Raw genomic sequence first — 17,735 nt, forward strand, 5'->3', positions numbered from 1 at the left:
GATAATGAATGGTATGTGATTAAATGAAATGAACAAACTGACAACTTATATTTTTTTCCGTCAGGTATTTACCATTATATCTCATCATTTGTTGGAATGGCTATAGCTATCGATCATAGTTGATGGACATTGGTATCAATCACTGATATTGGATATTGGCAACCTGTTTTATCGGATTATCTTTGAAATTTGGACATTCACTTTTGGAATTATGAATAGCGATGAATAGCACGAAAAGACGAGTACAATCGGAAGATAAAATATAAACAATTTTTATTTTTAATTTAATTAATTAATTATTTTAATAAAATCAATTAAATTTTAATTAATATGGGGTTAAATTATTTGGGAGGATAAAAGGGGGAAAGGAGCCGCTGCAACAAAATTGGGATAGTACTAACCCAAAAGGTTAGGAGACCATTTGGTTGCAATCAGGGTTAGTACTAACCCAAAAAGGTTATGAGACCATTTGGTTGCAACTAAATTGATACTAACCCAAATGGGTTAGTACTAACCCAAAATGGTGTGCCCACGTGCCCCAACCCATTTGGGTTAGTACTAACCCACTTTACTTTTTTTCAGTGCACATAAATCGAATGATTTTACAAACAAAAGATTCGATTTGCAAACATTTTCGATAGATGGCAATATTATCTGATTGAAACATATGATTTTTTCTTTTCTTTTTTCGATTTCGAATCAATATTTTGGATTCGATATTTTTCATCAAAAACATGATTCGATCAAATTATTTATTGTCGTTCGTTTTACGAAATTATTATTCATCAAGATATTTATCATCACAAATTAATAATAAACAAAATTCTATTAAAGATAAATCAACAGCAATAACAATCGATAATGAAAAGAATGATTTATCAACAGATCAAAAAACTGATGATAATGATATGAAAACAGAAAAATTTGATATATCATTAATACCGAAACAAGCAAGAGATAATTTTGTTATTCAATTCAATAAAGAAATACCTACATATGATCAATTGTTTGAATATCATATTGATAAAAAATTATATAACATTGATCGTATAATAACTAAATCAAGATTTTTTTCTGTTGATTTTAAAGTTAAATTACAGAAAAAATATGATCTATCAATGTCCGAATTTAAACATGGTTGGCGTAATAAAATTGATCGTATTGAAACAAAACAACAAAAATATATAACTCGTAGACATGGTATACTTGGACCGGATTTAGCAGCAGCAAATTTTATCCTATCACGTGGTGGTCGTGTTCGTTTTCGTCATGAACCACAACGATGGATAACTGATGTGAATGAAATTCCAAAAACATTTGATAAAAAATATCGTCTAATTTCGATTGATGGTTCTGAATTGGCCATCATATTCGAAGGTTTAGATAATCTAATTCTTTTGAATGAACTTGAAGAATTAAATCTAGCCGGTAATCGTTTAGATGATTGGTGTTGTGATAAATTAGCCCGGTTATTTAGAAATTCACAAAGATTAAATTATCTAAATATAAATGATAATAAATTGATAACACATCGTGGTATTGAAACGTTATACAAAATTCGATCATTACAAACATTGGTTATACGTCGTACAAAAGCGGCCGAATTTCCATTTATCGATCTAGTTATCTTAATGTTTAATGATATAAATCCTAATTGTAATATCATTTATAAATAAATATAAAAAACAAAACAAAGATTCATTTGTTTTCCATCGATGTTAATATTTGTGGATATTTAACAAAATTAAACCAACAAACAGCAAAACGAAAACCACTAGTTCGACCTAATCCAGTTTCTTCATCATTTGCATACATTTCTGCTTTGGCTGATTCGATTGATAATCTAAAAAAAATTTTTGATTAGTTAAAAGAACAGAATAAAATGGTTACATTCATACTCGATAACTTCGATTGATTCATCATCAATACCACCACCAGAATTGAGACGCATTGAATCGCTTTGAAAAAAAAGAAATTGTTTTTGTTTTTAATCGAAAAAAAACTACCAATATAACACTTACTCAACTTGACAATAAAATAAATGCTGTAAAGATCCGGATGTACCTACACCGGTTCGAAATGATGTAATAAATTCTAACGAATTAATCGGTGGATTATAACCAGTTTCTTCCAAAATTTCTTCCCGTGCAATTTCCTTTGGACTAAGACCTTTTTTATCAATAATACCGGCGCATAATTCAAGTGTATAACCACAATCTAAATTCATTTCTTTTGCTTTTATTCGTAATTCATTTATATCCAATAATGAACAATTAAATTTATTGAATAATGTTGAAAGAAAAACTGGTGGACGAAATTGTCGTACAAAAACCAAAACATTACGACTGATATTGAAGATAATTATTGAAACACTATCATGTGTTTGTATACAATCCCATAATTTTATTCGTCCATCATGATCACGATATTGTAAACGAAATGGTTTTAAATATTGTGATTCTAAATTCTGAAGCAATTGAATATCGATAATTTCCAATGAATTTTTCTTCGATTTCGATTCTTTATCAATGTTTTTATCGGACATTATTATTTGGGTTATTTAAAAAACAAAAACTTTTTCAAAATTACAAAAATTACAAAAAATATTTTGTTTTTTTTATTCGGGATTTCGGAATATTCCGTTCGAATAGTACGTATTCAACACCCTAAAAATATATTCACTGAATGATGACAATTCATAATTTTTAAAACATCCAAAAATAAAAAAAGGCAGTGGTATTCAATTTAGTAATAACCTAAACAATAAATAATGACACGTGTGGATAATAAATATTATATGTGTTATTAGATAATAATTGATGGTTATATTTGGTTATAGAAAACAATAAAATAAACAAAACAAAGTGGCCATCGTTTGTAATAATAACAATTGAATATTTGTTTGCTTGCGTGTCAATTTCAATTATAACTATCGTAAGGAAATAATATTTCTGATTGATTGATTGATTAACATTGCACATCAACTTTAGACTTGGTCACAATAATAAAATTCAAAAGAAAAAAAAATGAATTCATTTATAATAAAATTTTCTGCCATTCTTTTAATCATCGGTATTGTTTATGGTGATAGTGGTGATGATGTAACTGAATTAAAAATCGAAACATTAGTTACACCGGATAAATGTGAACGATCAGCAGCAAAAGGTGATATGCTTTCAATGCATTATAAAGGTACATTACAATCGGGTGTTGAATTTGATTCAAGGTATGGTTATTATTATTTTCTTTATTTATTTTATCTGAAATAAAAACTAATCATTGTAATTTGAATAGTTATACACGTGGTGAACCATTTAAATTTCAATTGGGTGTTGGTCAAGTAATCAAAGGATGGGATGAAGGTTTAATTGGTGTTTGTCCTGGTGAACGACGTAAACTAACAATACCATCACATCTTGGTTATGGTGATATTGGTGCTGGTGAATTAATACCACCAAAATCAACATTAATATTTGAAGTTGAATGTTTAGCTGTTGAAGATGGACCAGCACCAGTTAATATATTCAAAGAAATTGATTTAAATAATGATAATCAATTATCACGTGAAGAATTAAGTGATTATTTAAAAAAACAGGTGCCTGAAGGTGGTACACATGATATACCAGATCAGGATAAACTTGTTGAAGATATATTTCAACATGAAGATCGTGATAAAAATGGTTTTATTTCACATGATGAATTTTCTGGACCAAAACATGATGAACTTTAGAAATGAAAAAAAACGAATCAATCAGTTTAAACAAACAAATCGAAAATTCGCTCAACATCTTTTCACCTTTAAATAAATGAAAAAATTTATCATTTAAAAAACAACAATAAATGGCATTTTGAAAAATAAAACTTCCAAATATAAAAAAACCACCTTGTCCACAACTTAACAGAAACAGAGTACAAAAAAAACTTTAAAATTTTTATTTTAGATCAATTCTTATGACAATAATAATAATAATCTTTACATTAAAATTTCTTTTTTTTAAATGAATGAAAAGAAAACTAGATTTTTTTAGACTCTTGTTGAGATATAGTGTGTGTGTGTGTGTGTGTGGTGGGTGAGAATATTCTTTGAGTGTAAATTCTGTGTTGAAACAAAAGAACTGAATTTCAATAAAATAATAATAGTCAAAGAATCATAGTTGGTTTATGGTCAATATAATGAATGTTTGTTGATTTGAATGCATGCATGATGAATCATTGATAATCCAGAAAATAACAAAAAAAATGAAAAAAACAGAATTATGGCTACAGGTGATGATGGGTGGTTAGATTGTGAAAATATTCAATTTTCTCATTAACAATTGAAAAAAAAAAAATTTTTGTTTTGAACAAATTTGTATTGTTTTTTTAAGTGATAATGATTGTGGGTGGGTTTGGTTGATTATGTTATTCTTGTTGCAAATTATATTATGTCTTTTATTTATGCATCAATTTTTTTGCCATTAGCAGTATTGGTGATTAATCAATCAATCAAATCAAATCGAAAACAAATCACATTTTGAGATCTTCTTGTGCTTCAAGATTAACAATCGTTTTCTTTATTCGTAATGCTGTTAATCTGGCAGCAGCATTATGATACCAACATTCTTTCATTATTTTTGACATTATTCTTAATGCCTTTTTGAAAAAGAGGAATAAAAAAAAACATTGAAAATAAGACATGGATTTGGAAGAATTTCTTATTTTGAAAATATTTACCTCACATGATTGCCAACGATTCGGTATTTGTGGCCGTTGTCGTTCAGTACAGACAATTTTTTTCATATCATCAATTGTTGGATCAAATGGAACAACATCAAAATATGGTAATTGATATTCATCATATATTCCTGTTTGGATTTAAAGATTTTTTATGAGTCTTTTTTTCATTTTTATTATTACTATTCAACACTTACCACCAACATTACAACGACGTGCAATTTCCCAAATACAAAGACCAAATGAATAGATATCTGCACGTTTGAATGAATCGAAATGATTAATATTGATTGATTCATCAAGTACTTCAGGTGCTAAATAACGTTTAGTTCCTACACGTGGATTCGGTGGTATATCAACCGAATTTGTTAATGAATCATAACGAACAGCTAAACCAAGATCAGCAATAGCACATGTTCCATTCATTTTTACTAAAATATTTTTTGATTTTAAATCTCGATGTGCAATAGCCGGTTTACCCTGTGTACCAAGGATTTCCATATGTAAATGAGCTAAACCATTTGCAATTGATGATGCCATTTTTAACATTCCGGCTATATCGACAGTATTTTTACTTAAAAAATCAAATAATGATCCACGTTCATGATAATCGGTGATAAGCCATAATTGTGTCCATGTTCCATTATCTATAATTTTTGTTTGAAAAAATTAATCAATAAATAAGTAAGTTTTTAAATTAATTTACCTTTATTATCAGCAGCAATAAATCCAAGAATATTATCATTTCTAAGCATAACAGTTTGATATATTTCAACTTCACGAAACCATGATTGTTCATCACGTGATGAAAATATTTTTACAGCAACCCATTCACCACGCCATTTACCTCGCCATACTTCACCAAAACGACCTTTACCAATAATTTCCAATAATTGTATCTGTCTAGCAATACTACGTTGTACAAGTAATGGTAAGCCGGAACCAGATGATGTATGATCCAATAAATCTTTTAATAATGGTCCAGGTATTAATGGATCACGACTTGCAACACTACCTTCAACATCATTGATAAAATGTTTCTTTTTCGTTTTAATTTGTGTTTTACGACGATATACTATTATGACTATTAATATGATTATCAAACAGAATAATATGGCCAAACTGCTGATAATGATTGATAAATTTTTGGTAAAATAATTTGATGCAACTATCATGTGTGGAAAAATAAAAATAAAATAAAAATCCAATTAGTTAAAAAGCATAAATACAAACAGATATAAACAGAGAGAAAGATTGAATGAAACAAAAAGGATTTAAGCCTGAAAAATGATAATATACAAACACATTGACAATATTGATTACAATTTTGTTATATAAGAATGACTGAGAGTGAATGAATGAATGATTATTATTATGATGATTGACAGAACAAAAAAAAACACACACACACACTGATTATACAAAGCTTACCTTGTTGTTGAAAATTATTAAAATTTGATTGATTTATAATCAAATCAAATGATATATTATAAAGATTACAATAATCATTATTATTACAACAGCTATAATATGAATTTATTGTATTTGATTTTTTACACCATGTTGGATTTTCCGTTGGAAATAATGCATATCTATTTATACATCTAATTAATTGATTCAAGTAATTAATCAAATTCTATCAATTATTTTTTCAAAATTATGTCATTTTTGTTTTGTTTATGTCAATGTCAATGTGAAAAAAGGTTACCAAAAAAAAACAAATATTTTTCATCAAAGCAAAGAATAAAAAAATTGATGAAAAGCAGGTCAAAACATACATGCAAAACAAGAATTTGTGGGGCCAAAGTAAAAGAGATGAAAGAAAAAAACAAAACCAGAAAAAATGCTTACCAGAATCAAAATCTTGATCATCATCAGTATTAAATAATTGTGGATTAAAATGAAAATTTTTATTACAATAATCTCTATCTACACAGCAATGTATATCGACATTTCGTTGTAAACGTTTTGAATATTGACAATGTACCGGATTTTCAGGTGGTAGTAGATCTCTTTTGTCATAACATCTTTAATTATTTTTGTTTATTTGTTTGTTTTGTTTTTATTTTTTTTGACACAGAAAAATTTGGACAGAAAAAAAGTTTAAGTAATTTTAGACAATCAAATATTAATTATTAATATCTATTCGGAAACAACAACAACAACAACTACTGTCTATTTTGTGAATGTTTTTCTTTTAAAAAAACTTACCTATATGATGTACGTATTATACCGGATTCTTTATAAAGTGTTGCAGCACAAACACCATCCGTTTCACAGGTATTGTTGTTTTTTTCGCATATATCACAGTGACAAAGTAGACCTTTTTTGTATTTGTAAATTTGATAAAATGAGAAATTTTTTAGAAAAAATTATGTTTATAAAAAATCAATTTAAATTTATTTAGTTTTTTTTTGGTTTAAAATTCAAAATAAAAATTTTTTCTTTTCACTAGAATCTAGTAATCTCATAAATTTTTCCACGTTTTTTAATAAATTTTGGACGTTTTTCACGATAACAAATTGCAGCAACAATAGCAGCACCATAAAGACTACCATCATTTGCATGTATTAAACGAAAACGTTTTTTAATTCCAGTTTTTTTAATAAATTCATTCAATTTTTCTTCCACCCAACTACGATAATAAGGATGTAAACAAATTAATGATCCATCATATGCAATCGCTACATCAACATTATCAATACGAATGGCTAATGTCCATAATGCATTGGCAACAAAATTTGCTGATCGTTTTGTAATACGTCGATTAATCATATGTATAATTTTAACATCCGAATCACTAAAACCATTTTTAAATAAAGGATTTTTACTATTAAACATATCTGCCAATGCTTTTCTTGTATTTGGAAAATTATTTTCATCATTTTCATTATCTTGATCAATAAATGACATATATTTTGTTTTTATTGAATACGGTCGAAATAATTCAATAGGTGTTTTTCCTTCAAATACAATACCCAATTCGATTAATGTTAAAAGACATCGTCGTAAAATTTCGGGTAAATACATTCCGCTTATTAGTTTTTCATGTATCTGTTTATTTAGATTTAATGATTCATAATTTAGCCGACGATCCCAATTAGTTAATGCCCAATCAATAACATGATTATCACCGAATGCACCACATTCACAATTAATAACAACTTGTTTTGGATCACTATAATTGAATGGCCATTTTTCAATTTTACTTAAATATTCAACATAACAGGCATTACTACCTGTACCAACAATTAAACCAATTCCACAGTTTTTATCTTGTAATGCACCATAAATTAATGTACCAGTTGTATCATTTATAATAGCAACAACATCAATAAATGGTATTGAATGATGTGTTTTACGTTTCAGTGATGCTTTTAATAAACGTACAACATCATTGCCAACAACACCTGGACAATTAAATGCTTTTGTCCATGTGACTAATGTTGCTTCAGCAAGACCTTGTTGTACAACCGGAAAGCTAAATGTAAAACCAAGTGCAATACGAACACCAGCTAATTTATTACGTAATGCAAATTCAACAATAAATTCAGCAATAAAATCAAATAATTGTTGTCCAGTACCATGAAATATTTCTGTCGGTATTGGCTTCATAGATGAATCGATTATTTCAATTGGCGGCTTTTTTGGTTCTTGTTGTTGTTGTTGTTGTCGTCTTTGACTTGATTTCAATGATAATAATGATGGTGGTCCATGAAATTCTAATAATAAAACACGTACATTAGTACCACCTAAATCTAATGCAAGATAACGACCATGTTCTTCTCTATTTGGTAATGATCGTACATATGTTAAATACATTTTTACAATCGAATCTTTTGTTGATCGTAAACCACGATCAAATTCTTTTGTTAATAATGTTGATATTTTTTCAAAATCTTCATGTGATAATATTAATGATTTCGTTAATAAATCAGCATGTTCAATATTTTGTTGTTGTTTATTACTTGATTCATTATTATTTGATGACATTTTTTTCTTTTAGTTTTTAAAAGTATTGAATCAATCAATCTTGAACACACAAAAAACGAAAAATTTATTATTTTTTTAAACGTAAAAATAAAATCAATATAAACACATTGATTGATTGATTTTAAAAAGTTTTTCATTTATTCTTTGAAAAATTACTTAATTAAATTTACTTCAATTGAATTTCGTTATGTTATTCGATTAAGTTATTCGATAGCAACAATCATTTTTAATTGATTTTTTTTTGCAAATATTTTGTTATTAGAAAAATTTCGAATCCAATATTCATTGATTAATCTATTTATTATTGATATTCAAACAAAAAACAAACAGTAATATTTGATAAGAAACAAAAAAAATAATTGATGGTAATTGATGAATGAAAATGTAATTAAAATTGTTCATCTTGAAAAAATTCTGAATAAGTTTCAAATCCAATTCAAATGAATAAATATAATGGACATCTTCATTAACGATCACAAATTGCGGCAACAATAGCAGCACCATAAAGACTACCATCATTGGCACGTATTAAACGAAAACGTTTTTTAATTTCACTTGTTTTAATAAATTCATTCAATTTTTCTTCCACCCAACAACGATAATGTGGATGTAAACAAATTAATGATCCATCATATGCAATCGATATATCAATATTATCAATACGATTTGCTAGTGTTCTTAATGCATTGGCAACAAAATTTGCTGATCGTTTTGTAATACGTCGATTAATCATATGTATAATTTTTACATCCGAATCATTGAAACCATTTTTAAATAATGGATTTTTCATATTAAAAATATTGGTCAATGCTATTCTTGTATTTGGAAAATTATTTTTATCATTTTCATCATCTTGATCGATGTGTGACATATATCTTGTTCTTATTGAATACGGTTGCAATAATTCAATTGGTGTTTTACCATTAAATACAATACCCAATTCGATTAATGTTAATAAACATCGTCGTAAAAGTTCGGGTAAATACATTCCACTTATTAGTTTTTCATGTATCTGTTTATTTAGATTTAATGATTCATAATTTAGTTGACGATCCCAACAAGTTAATGCCCAATCAATAACATAATTATCACCGAATGCACCACATTCACAATTAATAATCATTTGTTCTGGATCATTATAATTGGATGGCCATTTTTCAATTCTACTTGAATGTTCAACATAACAGGCATTACTAGCTGTACCAACAATCAATCCAATTCTACAATTTTCATCGAGTAATGCACCATATATTAATGTACCAGTTGTATCATTTAAAATAGCAACAACATCAATAAATGGTATTGAAGGATGTGCTTTACGTTCTAATGATGCCTTAAATAAACGTACAACATCACAGCCAACAACACCGGAACAGTTGAATGTTTTTGTCCAGGTAACTAATGTTGCTTCAGCAATACCTTTTTGTATAGAAGGAAAACTAAATGAAAAACCAAGTGCAATACGTTCACCAGTCAATTTATTACGAAATGCAAATTCAATAATAAATTCAGCAATAAAATCAAATAATTGTTCTCCAGTACCATGAAATATTTCTGTTGGTATTGTCTCAATAGAGGAATCGATTATTTCAATTGATCCTTTTTGTGGCTCTTGTTGTTGTTGTTTTTGATTTGATTCCGTTGCTGATGATTCTGATTGTGATCTATGAAATTCTACTAATAAAGCACGTACATTAGTGCCACCTAAATCTAATGCAAGAAAACGACCATTTTCTTCGCCATTCGGTAATGATCGAACATAAGTTAAATACATTTTTACAAACGAATCTTCTGTTGATCGTAAACCACGATCAAATTCTTTTGATAATAATGCTGATACTTTTTCAAAATCTTCATTCGATACTATTAATTGTTTGGTTAATAAATCAGCAAGTTCAATATTTTTTTGTTTATAACTTGATTCTTTATGATCTGATGACATTTTTTCTTTTAGTTTTCAAATGAATTGAATATTCAATCTCAAACACACACAAAGAAAAAACTTCAAAATACAACCAATATAATAACATTGATTCATTCATTTTAAAAAGTTTTTCATTCATTCTTTTGAATTCGATTAAATTTTATTTAATTTAGTAAAAAAAATCAACACTTACCAACAACAACTGTTTTGGTACAAATTATAAGTAACAGAATGACATTATAGATGAACATTTTCTTATTATTATTATTATTCATTCTAAACGTTGATGATGGATAAATTTTATGATATTTTTGTTGACAGCTATGAATATCATGTCCATCATCATTATTATACATGTTTGATGATGTTTAGGATGATAAAAACACCCCCTCCCCTATCAACAAAAAGAAACTAACTCGAATAAGTGATGATAAGTGATGGGCGATGATGATACTGATGATGATGGTTTAGATTGAAACCGAAAAGACTAGATGATTCGAGAAACGAAACAAATTATGAACAAATGTTTTTTTCTGAGGGTTTTCTTCTATAGATAAACACACTTATTATATTTAAATAAACAAACAAACAAACAAGATTAAAATGATGATTACAGAGAAGAATGTTGATAATTCATTTTTTTCGTTGATTCTTTATGAAAACAAACAAACGTGTCTAACGTTTCCATCTATGATGATTCGTATTCGATTCTTGATTCTTAATGATGAATTTTTTAACCAAAGAAAAAAAACAAAAAAAAAATCTACATTTTTCATTCATATGAATTAATTAATTAAAATGTATCAACTTTGATTCTTTGACGAAAAAAAAATCCTTTTTTTTTGTTGTTGTTTTTGGATTCAATCGTAGTCGTGTCTTATTACCACTGCCTAAACACATGAACAACAATAATAATAATAATTCGAACACATTTTTGATTGGTTAACAAAAAAAAAATCAAAGAGGTAGAGGTATATCATGATCATCATTATCATATTATCCATTTCCTCCCCCTTCCCCTTATATTTCATTCACACTATAATTCATGAATAACCAATAAAAAAAAAATCATATAGGTATCTGCACATGCGCACAAAATTTGAATATAAATATTATTATCGATAATAATTAGATTGGGATGTCCTTCTTTTTTTTTCTCATATTAATGAGAAACAAAGGTAGTAGCAAAACAAATAGTTAGCTTTACTATAGTAATATATTCAAGGGAAAAACAAAAATTCATAAAACAAATCCATACGTTGAAAGTTTATTTAACTATTTTTTTTTTTAAATTTATTTTTTTTCCCTTGTTCATTTTTTAATTAAACCAAAAAAAACAGAAAATATTCAGAGAATCAAAAATCACATCGTTAAATAGATTTTCATTATCAATATGTTTCAAGCAACAACAAAAAAGGAATTGTTTTCATTGGAAGTTTGTCCCGATAAAAAACAAACAAATTTCATACTCTTCGATCCAGACAATTAATAAATAATATTTGAAACGTATTGAATGGGTAAACAACTTGAATTCTTTTAAATAATTGAATACCGGAAAATCAACATCATCATATGGTCAAACAGCAAACATCGACAATTTCAAAAAAAAAAAAAATCGCATAGTGTCAACGAGCTTTTTTTTTACCCCGAACTCATTTCACTAAGACTGCTACTTTTTTGGCAGTGTGAGCAAACTGATAAAAAAAAAATCATAACATTTATGTTATGTTACCGCCGGGTTGAATTACGTTTTATGGTAGCAGCATTTACTATATATAATGAAGATTTTACTATTATGCATTCCAATATAATTCTAAATCAAATAGGTGTGAAAATGGGATGGTTCGAAAACAAAAAAATTGACGAATAATATCAAAGAACAATACCACTACCATCAAATATATATTTTTTACTTTGGTAATGGTCACAATGTTTCATTTTTCATTTCCACTCACTCATATTTACTCACTCACTCGCGCAAAGCAAGAAGAAGAAGAAAAAAAATTATAATAATTCTTCTCTGAACACAATCGAATCCATCAACTCGCATCGCTTTATCGTCATCATCATCATCATCATCAACATTCGTTGTTGTTGTTGTTTTGTTGTCTTCGATTACTATAGATTTTTTTTTGCTGGCTTTCATATCAATCAATTTTATTTTATTTTCATTTTTTTTTAAACAAAAATATTTAATTATAAATATCCACTCAACAAATAACAACAGCAACAACAACAACGATATTAAACATAGAAAAAAACAATCATCCAAGTAATTTTTTTTTCAATTCGATTAATTGTTGGTTTCTTGAAGCAAAGATTTAAAACAAATCTTCGGGGTTAGGTTATTCTAATATATTTATTTTATTTTTTTGATGGTTAGTGTTTTCATCATATATAAATGCAGAATTAAGAAATTCAATAAAATTATCAAAATTTTTGTTTATTTTATCATTAGATTTACTTCAATTGGATTTCCATTTTTTTTTGTTCTGGCTATCCTATTTCAATTACAAAGTGCGTTTGTGTCTGTATTTTGGGTACGTTATTCAATAACAACAATTATCTGAAATTTTTTTTTGCAGACATTTTTACGAAACATAAATTTCTATTCAAAATTTACTAATTAATCAATTTTTTCTCCATATTCAAGAAAAAAACACTAATTTATTCGATAAACAAAAAATAATCGATGGTAATTGATGAATGAAATGTAATTGAAATTGTTTATATATTGAAAGAAAAATTTATGAATAAATTTCAAATCCAATCCAAATGAGTAAATATTTAACAAAACGTCCACATTCTACAACGACTACGACGACGACAACAACAAAAACATACGATGATGATGATGATGATGAAGATACATATAACCATACACCAATAAAATCATCGACAATAACAAAACATAGACGTGATTATTCATCACCACAACCTTTGTCACAACAACCACCATCATCATCATCATCAATATCAAGATGTCGATCAAGAGATCGTAGTGAAAGTAGCCATAGTTCACCTGATTCATGGAGTCCAAGATCACGTGATGATGGTAGTGGACATAATCATCATCATCGATATAATCATTCAAATCATGTAAATAAATATTCGGATCGTAATAGTAATGTTAACAATAATAATCGTCGACGTCAAAGAAGTCCAATAGATGATGATGATGATAATGATGATGATGACGACGATGATGATGAAGATGATGATGAAATTGATTCAATAAATAATAACAATCGTAATAGCAAGTATTATGGACGAACATCAAATAAAATTAGTAACAATAAATATTCAAGATTATCATCATCAAGATCACCACCACCTCCATCATCATCATCATCAACGTTGATTAGCCGTGGTCATAATAATAGATATAATAATCATCATCATTATATTAATAATCATAGATCAACAACGAATAAATTGTCAAAAAGATATGATGATACAAGAAATTCCTATTATAATAATGGCCATAATAGCCATAATTATCATCATCATCAAAATCATCATTCATCACATCATCATTCGTCGTCGTCATCATCTTCAATATCGAATAAAAAATGTTTTGGAAATTGGTCCGAACAATTAAGTTCATCGGGTAAACGTTATTATTATAATAGTAAAACAGAAGTATCACAATGGCAAAAACCTAAAGAATGGATCGAATGGGAAGAACAACAACAACAACATCGAAATTCAACAAGGGAATCATCATCGAATAGCCGATATAATTCTTCAACATTTAAAAATTATCGTGATCGTGTTAATAATAATCATCATCATAGCAGTAAATATCATTATCATAATGATAAATATGACCATAATAATCAACAACCGAAATCTTATGCATACTCAAACCATTCACCATCCGAACGTTCATCATCAACAATATCGAATAATAATGATAGATATTATTCACACCATCAACAACATAATCAACATCGGAATCGTTCATCAACATCAAGACATCGATCAACATCGAGACATAGATCTCGTAGCCCATCAACACATTATTCCTATCATCATAATCATAGTTCATCATCATCAAGATCTTATCATAATAGACATCGTCATGATGATGATGATGATGACAGTGATGAAAGTGATGATGATCTAATTAATCATAGGAGTAATAGTAGAAGTAAAATGGATAAATTATCAACAGAACAATCAATGAATTCATTGAATCATGATAATAATAATGATGATGATGCCGGCATTGGTGGTGATTCAAAATTGACTAAAAATTCTATCGATAATCGTCATCATGATAATTCTTTAGATAATATCAATAATAATAATAACGATTCAAACCTTAAAACAATGGATAACGCGGTAAAGATTAAAGATTCCAATAATAAATTGGACGGTTGTTCACCGAATTCTATATTACCTGATTCAAATCTATCATCATTTTTGATGAAAGCAATGGCATCGATTGTATCACAAACATCATCACCATCTTCAAATAATAATAATAATAATAGCATTCATCATATGGCCACAAAATTATTACGACAATTCAATATAAATTCACAAGGTATTAATCTATCGAATACGGAAGAAATATTAAATCTATTAAGAAAATTACAACAAAAATCTGCCACATTAAAAAATTCACCAAATGCAAAGTTGAGGAATAAACAACATCAGCTGTATAATAATAACAATACAAATAATAGCAATTCTCGATATAATCTACTAAATAGTTCGGATGGTATTCGTCAAGATTTAGATCAATTATCTAAAAAGATTATTGTTCAACAATCAGCCGAATCGCCACCATCATCGTCACATCAACAAACAGATTCAAAAAGTGGTAATAATAATAATAAAGATAATAATCAATCATCATCATTAACATCGGCAATATCATCTATAACAAGTTCAAATATTGCCCAGAATAAATGTTCATTACCTGATTTATCAAGATTTCGTCATTTATATCGTGAAGATCTTGTTAATCATGTAACTGGTTGGCATTCCGAACAATTAGAAATACAGGTAAAATTTATTCGAGATATGGTATTGATTTTGAATTAATTTTTATATGTTTTTCCTGTTTTTAAAAAAAGGCAAATACATTATTTGAACAAGCAAATCATATTGGTAATCATTCATGTACGAGAATTTTGACTGAACTAAAAAATGCTCGAAGCTTAGTACGATTTACCGAAATACAAAAAACATTATTAGAACAAAGGTAAAATTGATTATTTTAACATTAAAAATATTTACAAAATATTATTTTATTCGATAGGATTCTATTTGCCGGTCAACAAATCAAAACTGTTGAAGAATGGAAAAGTAAACAATTTGTTAATTATTCTTAATATTTTGAGAAAAATGATAAATTCTCTACAAATGTTCTTGAACTCAACTCTTCAACGACAAACAACTACAACCAACCAATCAATTTTCCTTTTTTTTCTACGAAACAAAAAAAATGAAATTCTCTTTGATGTGATGAAATTCGTACATTTTATTTCTATTCTTCAATATTATTATTCAACTCTTGCATTCAACTTCAAAACTTTTTCTTTATTCATCAAAAAAAATTTTGTACAGACAATATACATTGTCACATACATCAGGCCTGTTGTGTGTATGTGTATGTGATGTAAAAAAATTTAATTCTCGACCTAAAGTAGAATGTTGTTTTTTCTTCAATTACAAATGACACATTACCACGTGCAACACATACACACTTACATCTTCAAAGTTACACATGGGAAATATCTCTGTAAATCAAATAATTTTCACTTTTGATCATCAATTATCATCATCGAATATATGATTAAGCAGTGAATCTATACAATTGAATGAAGTTTTGTTTTGTTTTTCTCCTATTTTAAACAGGTAACAACAAAAAAAATTCAAATCACCATTTTTATCTTTGTTTAGTTTTTTTTCCAAAACATTTTCTTCTCAACCTAAAGGATCAATAACATTTAAAAAAAATTTTTAATTCATTTCGTAAACATTACATCACAACACACACACGCACTCAAACCACCTTCAACACACACATTAATTGCATGGAAAATATTTATTTTTTCAAATACACACCTATTGATATTGAATAATGAATAGATTCAGGACTTATTTGTCACGATGGAAACATTTATTATACAGACACCTTACAACTCTTTATTTGGATTTTAACTTTCTCAAACATTTCTTCAAAATTTTTTTTGCTGTATATAATTTTTTTTCCCATTTGTTTTCATTGTGACAAAAACAAATTTTGAACTGCTAACAAGAAAAAGCTCATCATCATCATCATCACCATTATTATAATCATCATCTGAAATTGTGATGGTCAACAAAATTCATTTTTATTTATTTAGAAAATGAATTTTGATAACTGTCGTTTATTATTTGTTTTTTTCGATTGTTGTAAATATGATGATCATTGAAATAAATAAAAAAAAACAAAGTGAAGAATTTTTGAAATTTTAAAATTTGATTTTTGTTTAAATGATTGGATCCTATTTAAGTCGAAATAGTTGATCATATGATTTGTTTCTTTTTAAACATTTTTTTTTGGTTTCGTTTGTTTTTCAATAATTTGTTTGTTTCCATTTTCTATCCAAAAAAAAAATCAAAATGTTTTTGACTAACATTTGTCTAAATCGTAGCCGAATGTTGAATCGTTTTATTGCAAAAACGGTTATCGTACGTGATGGTGATGTTGATGGTGCAATTCGTGTTCTAAATCGTATAATGGGTTCGGAAGGTTTATTTGATATCTATCGACGTACAAGATATTATGAAAAACCATTCAATACACGAAGACGTGTTAGTTGGCAAATGTGTAAAGCGATATATGATGAAGATATGGAAAGAAAAATTCGATTCGTTTCACGTAAAAATCGTGTTAATCCAAATCCGGCTCATATTTTCTAAATGAATCAATTTTCCAATGAAAATTTTGTAGATATTTTGCCTTGTAAATCCTATCCATAAAAAAATAAGAATAAAAATAAAATCCTTTTTTTCCTATATAATTTCCGTAATTTTAATTTGTAATTTTTTTTTCTAAATCAAAAAAAAAATGATTCGGTCAAAAATCATTGGATCTTTTTGCTTC

The 17,735-nt window shown here is 27.4% G+C and overlaps 8 protein-coding genes across 8 annotated transcripts; 4 read left to right on the forward strand and 4 right to left on the reverse strand.

Annotated features, from left to right (window-relative positions):
* Nucleotides 1-406: 406 nt before the first annotated feature.
* On the forward strand, nt 407-2,083 carry LOC113797159 (distal membrane arm assembly component 2). Its single transcript, XM_027347494.2, has one exon. It carries the CDS (start codon nt 735-737, stop codon nt 1,674-1,676), a length of 942 nt encoding a protein of 313 aa, XP_027203295.2. The 5' UTR covers nt 407-734; the 3' UTR covers nt 1,677-2,083.
* LOC113797160 (uridine diphosphate glucose pyrophosphatase NUDT14-like) lies at nt 1,621-2,665 on the reverse strand. Its single transcript, XM_027347495.2, has 3 exons — nt 2,022-2,665; nt 1,899-1,958; nt 1,621-1,843 (listed from the first exon to the last, which is right to left on the reverse strand). Exons 1-3 carry the CDS (start codon nt 2,543-2,545, stop codon nt 1,699-1,701), a joined length of 729 nt encoding a protein of 242 aa, XP_027203296.2. The 5' UTR covers nt 2,546-2,665; the 3' UTR covers nt 1,621-1,698.
* A 149-nt stretch (nt 2,666-2,814) lies between these two features.
* Fkbp14 (peptidyl-prolyl cis-trans isomerase Fkb14) lies at nt 2,815-3,999 on the forward strand. Its single transcript, XM_027347496.2, has 2 exons — nt 2,815-3,226; nt 3,295-3,999. Exons 1-2 carry the CDS (start codon nt 3,027-3,029, stop codon nt 3,728-3,730), a joined length of 636 nt encoding a protein of 211 aa, XP_027203297.1. The 5' UTR covers nt 2,815-3,026; the 3' UTR covers nt 3,731-3,999.
* On the reverse strand, nt 3,911-11,534 carry LOC113797156 (TGF-beta receptor type-1-like). The gene is made up of 7 exons (XM_075824256.1): nt 10,824-11,534; nt 6,925-7,036; nt 6,565-6,740; nt 5,420-5,881; nt 4,911-5,360; nt 4,714-4,844; nt 3,911-4,632 (listed from the first exon to the last, which is right to left on the reverse strand). The coding sequence occupies exons 1-7, from the start codon at nt 10,984-10,986 to the stop codon at nt 4,507-4,509; spliced, it is 1,620 nt and encodes a 539-aa protein (XP_075680371.1). The 5' UTR covers nt 10,987-11,534; the 3' UTR covers nt 3,911-4,506.
* On the reverse strand, nt 7,080-8,809 carry LOC113797155 (hexokinase type 2-like). Its single transcript, XM_075824257.1, has one exon. The coding sequence runs from the start codon at nt 8,704-8,706 to the stop codon at nt 7,165-7,167; it is 1,542 nt and encodes a 513-aa protein (XP_075680372.1). The 5' UTR covers nt 8,707-8,809; the 3' UTR covers nt 7,080-7,164.
* Nucleotides 8,988-10,731, reverse strand: LOC142646123 (hexokinase-like). Its single transcript, XM_075824258.1, has one exon. It carries the CDS (start codon nt 10,646-10,648, stop codon nt 9,173-9,175), a length of 1,476 nt encoding a protein of 491 aa, XP_075680373.1. The 5' UTR covers nt 10,649-10,731; the 3' UTR covers nt 8,988-9,172.
* A 1,131-nt stretch (nt 11,535-12,665) lies between the features above and the next one.
* Nucleotides 12,666-17,106, forward strand: LOC113797154 (uncharacterized). Its single transcript, XM_075824255.1, has 5 exons — nt 12,666-13,008; nt 13,089-13,170; nt 13,284-15,646; nt 15,718-15,845; nt 15,903-17,106. Exons 3-5 carry the CDS (start codon nt 13,406-13,408, stop codon nt 15,973-15,975), a joined length of 2,442 nt encoding a protein of 813 aa, XP_075680370.1. The 5' UTR covers nt 12,666-13,008; nt 13,089-13,170; nt 13,284-13,405; the 3' UTR covers nt 15,976-17,106.
* A 36-nt stretch (nt 17,107-17,142) lies between these two features.
* On the forward strand, nt 17,143-17,563 carry mRpS21 (mitochondrial ribosomal protein S21). Its single transcript, XM_027347482.2, has one exon. It carries the CDS (start codon nt 17,252-17,254, stop codon nt 17,549-17,551), a length of 300 nt encoding a protein of 99 aa, XP_027203283.1. The 5' UTR covers nt 17,143-17,251; the 3' UTR covers nt 17,552-17,563.
* Nucleotides 17,564-17,735: the final 172 nt, after the last annotated feature.

This window comes from Dermatophagoides pteronyssinus, unplaced genomic scaffold (genome assembly GCF_027571235.1).
Source record: "Dermatophagoides pteronyssinus isolate colony J.1.1.1.1 unplaced genomic scaffold, Derpt_VIB-CSIC_2022.12 sq0060, whole genome shotgun sequence".
NCBI lineage: Eukaryota > Metazoa > Arthropoda > Arachnida > Sarcoptiformes > Pyroglyphidae > Dermatophagoides > Dermatophagoides pteronyssinus.